The 7,982-nt window shown below is 36.5% G+C and overlaps 1 protein-coding gene across 1 annotated transcript; it reads right to left on the bottom strand.

The window, feature by feature from the left end:
• Positions 1–2,312: 2,312 nt before the first annotated feature.
• LOC132174131 (PHD finger protein MALE MEIOCYTE DEATH 1-like) lies at positions 2,313–3,826 on the bottom strand. Its single transcript, XM_059585832.1, has 2 exons — positions 3,786–3,826; positions 2,313–3,705 (listed from the first exon to the last, which is right to left on the bottom strand). Exons 1-2 carry the CDS (start codon positions 3,824–3,826, stop codon positions 2,313–2,315), a joined length of 1,434 nt encoding a protein of 477 aa, XP_059441815.1.
• Positions 3,827–7,982: the final 4,156 nt, after the last annotated feature.

Genomic DNA, 7,982 nt, shown 5'->3' with positions numbered 1-7,982 from the left:
GGTCAAGCAAGTGGGCCACCCAAACAAGAAAGAAAACAAAAATAATAAAGAGAAGGAGCAATGAGAAACAGCGGCTGCATAAGGCAAAATGGGTTTAAAATTGATCGGATCAAGATCCACGGCAAGATGAGTATAAGGGTCAGTGGTTGGTGGATCTAGAAGTAAGCGAATTAAGAAGGTACCAAGTATTTGCTTTCATGTCTCCAGTCGGAAAGGATTAGGATATTTAATTAATTGTGTGCCATGCATTTGCTAACCAATCACCACTTACCACATATGAACCCACCAAAACATGGATTGATTGAATTTAAAAATCATACTTAATTGTAATATATAGTTAATTAGTCATGCATACATAGACTTTAAAAAAATTAAAAATAAAAAAAAATAAAAATTAGTCATACATAGTATATTACGTTTAGGATTTATAACTTATTCACATTATATATAGATATACTATAGTTTGTATTATCTAGTTATATATAGTAATATATTGTTAATTTGCTACCTATAGATTATAGTTATATGCAATATTGTATAATATGTCTTATATAGTTACGTATTATTTATTTATACTATAAATAAATGTTTAGAAATTGTTTTAAAATTTGGGCTTGAACTCTGTTCGAGTCATACATTAAAAAATTTAATAGCTTAACTTGAGCTCGAGTTAAACCCAACTCAGCTTGAATAACATTCTGAATGAGCTTGAGCACAAGTTTTCAACGAGCCGAGTTTGAACACACATTTCATAGCTCGGTTCGAACTTGAGCTTGACTTAAATAAACATCTTTATAAACGAGCCAATTTTAAAATCGTAAAGCTTGACTTAACTTGACTCGATTACAACTCTAATCCCTTACTTCATTCCCTCCCTCATGATGTTGGTATATATATATATATATATATATATATATATATATATATATAAAATTAATCATGTGTTGACGTCTTACAAATTCAATGATTAATTTGAAAAGAAAAATGTATTGGACCGTATAAAAAATGTAAAAAGATAAATTTCTCTGTCGATATCCATAAAGGGGAGGGACAGGAATGAGAAGAAGAAGCATAAAATGGAAAGAGGTATTTAATACATTCCAAGTTGATTGGGAAAATGTTTAATTTATCTCCCCAACAATTAAAAAAACTTTGTAGATAATGTTATTGTTCTGTTAATAATTTATATGATTATGTCCCCACTTGCACAGCCTTTGGATCCTGCCCAATGCTTGTTTCTTGTATTCTTCGATGTACGTTGTCAATTCCCCATTCATTTTCAAACAAAACAATAATTATTCCTTGTCGTTAGTTTTTCTAATGGTCTAATTAATTCTTTGTTTTCCTCCAAACCAAAAAGGAGATATATGTAAGTGTTGTTATTTTGCTTGTTCGTCTTAAAAAAGAAAGCTCTATACATGCCAACAGTTCCTTCAATATATATATATATAAAGTAAGAAATAAGAATCAGGAAATATAATATAGAAACTAAAGGTATAAATATTAAATCGAAAGGCTTCGAGGGATTCAATTGATCACTTTGAAGAGATCAAATTCCAATTGATGTTTTGTCATAGGGCAGCTACATCATTTTGTAGAGAATGTTGCAGCTTATTTTAGAAAAATAATTATTATAAAATAATTCCTAAAATAAGGAGATTGCATCATTGCAATAATATGCAATTAATTTTCTCAAAAAAAAAAAAAAATGCAATTATTATAACTATGAAAATTTTAGGAGAATATTATGGGATATTTCACAATCATAATATAAAGTTGGCTATCTTGCTGCCCAACCTTCAATGCACATGACCAAACTGTACGTAGATGCCAAGAAGAGCCAACAATGCCAGCCTAATGTATTTAGGTATGCAACTTATTTATGAGCACTCATTTAGTTTCTTTTTTTTTTTTTTGGTATGAAATCAACAACCGACAAGTATTCTCCCTCCCCTAACTTGATCATTAGAAAAAAAATAAAAATAAAAAACAACAACTAACAAAGTATTGAAACAGGAAACAAAACAATTAGTTGTCTGCAGATGAACACCAATTAGTAACAAAAAACAGGAATCAATATCTAGCAATTGCCATTAAATAATACAATAACACTATAGTGATAGAACATTATCACTTGATTCCAACATCTCCGAACTTAGAGTACTATCCAATTGAAATACTACTACACTTCTTTCTCTTTCTCACCCTCATGAGTTATGATCACCGCAAAAAAGACTGTTTAAAGCACCAAAACAAAAATCTCAGTTCATTACAAAATCAAGACAATAGCTTCTATTGATTCCTCAAAACTTTCACATATTGTATATTGGTTCCTTAAGTGAGCTGAAGACCTCGCACCCTTCGCAAATGTACACCTGCGGGATGACTTGGGTATCCTTCATGCCACAGCAATGAGTGTGCATCATCACATCACAAAAATTACATGCTACCATCCTCTCCCCGTCATAATCTGTAGCACCACATGTGCATCTCACTTTCCAACTTTCAATCCCGGCTTGGCACCTCAAAGGATTCTCCAAAGCTAACCTGATCCCTGTAACACAAAGGTCTATACCTGATGCTACTGCTTCAGAAAGAAATGTCTCATCGTTCAAGCCCTCCAGCTTCTCAATATTCGTCACCATAAAATTTTCGGCGATGCAGTATGTCTTCTTTGCTGCACTCTCCACCGCCTGTTTTAACTCTCGAACTGTTGCATGAAGTGGAACAACAACAACAACTTCACCCAGTGGTAATCCCTTCTCCATTTTAGTTTCTATTTCACCCAAAGGCATCAAGCGACAAGTAAATGTCAGAAACTGACCATTTTCATCAATAAGTACTGGCCACTCTTTCACAAAATACTTGCAGTTCAGCACTTCCCAAGTTGCCTTCTTTACCAAATCCGATCCCAGATAATCCACCAGTATATTGCTATACAAATAATCCAAATCATCATAAACATCAAGTCCTGGCTCCAGAGCTGGTTCTGAAAGGGGATTTGGAAGTACTTCAGAGGCCTTAATCCCATTGCCAAGCTCATGGAGTGCGTATTCAAAAATACGAGTCATTGGGTTCTTCGTACGACGCACAACATGGTTTCCTACAATCACATTGTCCAGTAATTTTAGCACATAATCCAGCAGACCTGTATCACCGATGTGAACCCGAGCTGCAGCTCTCAAATCTTGACGAGGCATACCGCCATGACAAAAGTTTTCAGCGTTCTTCTCTTTCAATACATTTACAATCACTTCTAGAGCATCTCCAAGTCTTTTTGCAGACCATTTTCCATCCTCCATATTGGCAATTACACGTGGTCTTGAGGTAGAAGATGAAGGAGAGGCAGTATACGTAGCTTTCTTGTTTATATGCACAGGAGCATAAGACTTGATAGTTAACATGAATCTGAGAAGATCTTTGAGTGTCATCAGCTTGGTTTCATTCATATCTCTGTAGTGACGAATTAATTGCTTGATTTTGCTTCTGCATTTGCCAGCGTCACCAAAATCTTTGACGATTTGGTCAAGTTGCAATGAGCTTAGAACTTCGATGGCTCTAGAATAACCAAGCTCTGTCACTCCAAAGCTTCCATGGCAGAATTTGTAATCCCATTTACCATACCAAGGATGACCATAACCAACCCCGTAGAGCAACCTGAGATCCATGGAACTCTTCCTTGACAAATCCTTAACTGTGATTTTCCTGCAAGAGAGCAAAAAATTTCATAAATTCCCAGTCTTTAAAGCCTAAAAGAAACCAAGTAATTTGGTGGTTTCACTTACCGAGTTCCAAGATTTGTGCAAATACGATCCCACAAATCCATGAGTTCCTTATCACTGATATATTTCGAACCCGCTGCAATTCCATTGATGTAGAGCAAATGGCCAAACCCATTGCTGTGAATTAGCCCATGCAAGATATGGGTCTGAAGATGAAGGAAGTCTTCAACCAAAGGCGTATTCAACTCAAGATCAGCTACTGGGATTATCAGATGATAATTTGTTTTCGATACAAAATGATGGCCCCAACCTAAGTAAGAAGAAAAGAATTTAACACATATATATCCAAAATAAAAAGCCCTATCTATCTCTCCCATCAATATGAAAAAAAGATTATTTTCTTTTTCTCAAATAAGCTTGTCATTAACAACGAAAATATGCAATTACAAGAAAATCAGTAAACAGCTGAACCAAAACAGGAGACTACATGTACAAAAGCAAAATCCTAACTCCAACAGCATCTAAACACCCAAACATCAGAACAAACAAAACTAATACTACCAGTACTTCAGCACACAGTACCAAGCATAGCAACAACACCTGTGTATAAAAAAAAACAGCTACACAATCTGCATATATAGTCACAATATTGCTGAAGAAATTCGTAGGTCTAACTCATCTCATAAAACTGGTTTTATAAGAGATGGTTGCCCATTCCTTATAAATATGCCCAAGATGTTGTTCACAGGCAATGTGAGACTATTTCTCAACACCTTCTCTCACGTGCAGGCCGGTATTTTTCTTGGTCCTTGTCACGGGGTAAGTAGTGTGGACCTTCCATTCATCCTGTGATAAGCTCTGGTACCATGAATAAATTCGTGGGCCTAACTCATTTCGTAAAACCGGTTCTACAAGAGAATGTTGTCCATTTTTTATAAACAGGCCCAAAGTCTTGTCCACAGGCAATGTGAGATTATTTCTCAATACCCTCCCTCACATGCAGGTCGGTATTTTTTCTGGTCCTTGTCATGGGGTAAGTAGTACGGGTCCCATTCGTCCTGTGGCAGGCTCTGATACCATGAAGAAATTCGTGGGCTTAATTTATCTCATAAAACCGGTTCTATAAGAGAGGGTTGCACATTCCTTATAAACATGCTCAAGATCTTCTCCACATGCAATGTTGGACTATTTCTCAACAATAGCAGCCAACCAATCAACCAAATAAAGAGACTTGGCCTGACGCAGGAAAGCTGTATAAGTTGTCAACAAACAAAATAATGGGAAAATATAAAGGTTGGCGTCTAAGGACTCCTTCAATATGGACTATAACTTGTCTTGGACTTGAACATAATTAAAAAAGATAATAAATTGGCTGTAGATGTTGGAAGCTCATCAAATCATAACGCGAGAGAGTTTTTTTTTTTTTTTTTTTTTTAAAAAAATGGTAGAAGTTATAAGTTCTTTTAATTAATAAGGGACTTTAGTTTTCTAAACTCATGTGTTTATTCAATTCCCAACTAAAGTCTTAACTTAGAAATGAGTTTTTGTTATTTAATACAATAAATACGGAGAAGTAAAAGCCTTGAAAGTTAGTTTTTGAATGCCTCTATTTAGAGGCTTCGTAAGATGTATTTTCATACAAGTGAAATATAAAGAAGAATTCATCCACTCTTGATGCAGCGTGACTTAATAGGTTGCAGCGAAAAACAACAATAAAACAACATATAACTAATTCTAGATTTTGAGTCTATCAATGAACTAAAAATTCTTCTTGAAAAACTACATACTCTCTAAGTTTTGAAGGAAAAGAAGAATAAACTCAACTCTGAATATTCTCATTAATCAAAATCAATAATAAACAACAATTGCCTTTCTATGGAGGCTATAAGCATATATTTATAACCCCAAAACCTTAAACCTAATAAAATATGACATAAAAACCCCTAAAACCCTAAACTTAATAAAATAACGAAATAAAGACTCCAAAAACCCTAACCCTAATAAAGTAATAACATAAAATCAATTTTAGATAATAAAAAACGCAGAAAATTAACATAATGCCCCGTGTGCGATCGATCGTAGGCACAAGGGCAATTGATCGCACAACCAGAGACTTGCTGCACATAAGTGTCACTGCGTGCGCTCGATTGCAAGCACACTGGCGCTCGATCGCAATTGTAGGGGTTCTGCGATCTGCATCATTCTCCCCTTGTTGGAGAGAATTCACTCTCGAATTCAGCCGGTTCTTCCCACGGTCCTTTGGATGTCCAGTCAACTCATTCCACTCGCCCATCCTCAAGATCAAGACAAAATATTACCCCACAATAAACGTGATGCTTCTCATCATCAAAATAACTTGATGGTTGTCATAAAAGCCCTATACATTATTTGGCAATCCTTCAGATTTGCCGTTCTTCGTTTGTTCCTTCTCCCTTCCACGTGCCATGAAGATACTCAAGAATGAATTAGTCATAGTTGCCCTTGTGAATAAATAATTCTCCTCAACCGTATAGAACTCACCACAATCATTATTAGGAGAATTTAAAATACTTTCAACCCCAAGGAAATCAATATAATCAACCCCTTCACCATTATAATGAGGCACTTCACCTGAAAGGTCTTCATCAACCTCTTCTTAATTGCCAATGCCACCCGTGGGTTCTTCCTTTTCCAATTGATCATCTTCGAGATAGAGGCCGCCAAACATAGGAGAAAAACCATCTTCTTCGTACTCTTCCTCTTGGTCATCTTCTTCGGGGTAGAGGCCGCCAAACATAGGAGAAAATCCATCATCTTCGTATTCGTCCTCTAGGTCGGATGCCAAAGGTCCTTTAATCGGTTCTTCCTCAATGACATCGCCATCATAGGTTAGCGGGGAATCCCAATCCATAAATCCTTGCGAAGGATCTACAACACTTTCATGTCTGAACTCTTCATCAATGAATTCGGATTCCTGAAACTCTTTATCCACAGATTCTTTTTCCTCCTCCATAGACTATGGATTCAGTTTATGGATTTGTGGTTGGCAAGTAGGGGTCCAATTGGCCTATCGTGGACTCTTCACCTCACTCCATATTTCCCTAAATGCCTTTTTTTTGTAGGAATTTTCTATTTTCTTTGTTACAACCATAGACCATTGTCTCCAATTTTGTGACTTTTGACCCATGGTATAACTATGGGGTAAGAAAGCGACCCACATATATTTCAATAGTTTCTCCCAACTATTGATCTTCAATTTGCCTTCCTACTTTCTAGTTTTCTTCAGTTGTTACCACCATGCACCAACTCTTCCTCAGAATATGTGTACCACCAAAGAGACTCGTTGTTCATCGGGCACTCCATTGAATTCAAAAACCTCTTCAACAGCCAACACCCAATCCAAAAATTCGTTGGGTTCTAGATCCCCGTCAAATTTTGGGATCTTGAATTCGAATCTACTCACCCGTCGATTGGCAAGAGCTTGCGCGAGGTGTTGACGTCCGTGCGTTCGGCGCTCTGCAAACGGGTTTCTAGATTCGTTCCCATGTTAACCACATAGTTGGATAACTAGGTAGTGAGTCTTTAATTTGATCTCTCATAGCTCTGAATCGATCCTCCGTGTGTTGCCAATGTTCAGTGATAGATTTGCCTTTCGCCTCTGCGAATCGCGATCTTGGTTGGCGACGACAACCGTTCGGCCCACCACTCATGTGTTGCAACCAAATTGCTGGTTGCTCTTTATGTGCTGTCTCCGTGCGCATGTGCACCTTGTTCATGTTTGTAATGCAGTTGCTCCTCCCCATTCATGGAAAGTAATTGAGCTCTGATACCAACTGATGTAGTGTGACTTAGTAGCCTGCATCGAAGAACAACAATAAAGTAGCGGATAACTAATTCTAGATCTTGAGTCTATCAATGATCTAAGAATTTTTCTTGAAAAATACCCTCTAGGTTTTGAAGGAAAAGAGGAATAAACTCAACTCTGAGTATTCTCATTAATCAAAATAAACAACTGTCTTTCTATGGAGGCTATAAGCATATATTTATAGCCCTAAAACCTTAAACTTAATAAAATATGACATAAATACCCTCAAAACCCTAAACCTAATAAAATAACGAAATAAAGACTCCTAAAACCCTAACCCTAATAAAGTAATACCATAAAGTCGGTTTTAGATAATAAAAAACGCAAAAAATTAACATAGTGCCCCGTGTGCGATCCATCGCAGGCACAAGGGCGATTGATCTCAGGCAGAAGGGCAATCGATCACACAACTAGAG

This window comes from Corylus avellana, chromosome ca1 (assembly GCF_901000735.1).
Source record: "Corylus avellana chromosome ca1, CavTom2PMs-1.0".
Lineage (NCBI taxonomy): Eukaryota > Viridiplantae > Streptophyta > Magnoliopsida > Fagales > Betulaceae > Corylus > Corylus avellana.
The sequence above is the reverse complement of the archived record's forward strand: the minus strand, read 5'-3'. Positions and strand labels throughout refer to the sequence as shown.

Bases quoted from the DNA above. Each gene is read 5' to 3' on its own strand.
- LOC132174131 (XM_059585832.1), bottom strand. From the start codon at position 3,826: ATGGATTTGTGGGATCGTATTTGCACAAATCTTGGAACTCG. The intron at 3,706-3,785 runs GTAAGTGAAACC...GCTCTCTTGCAG, and splicing joins TGCACAAATCTTGGAACTCG to GAAAATCACAGTTAAGGATT.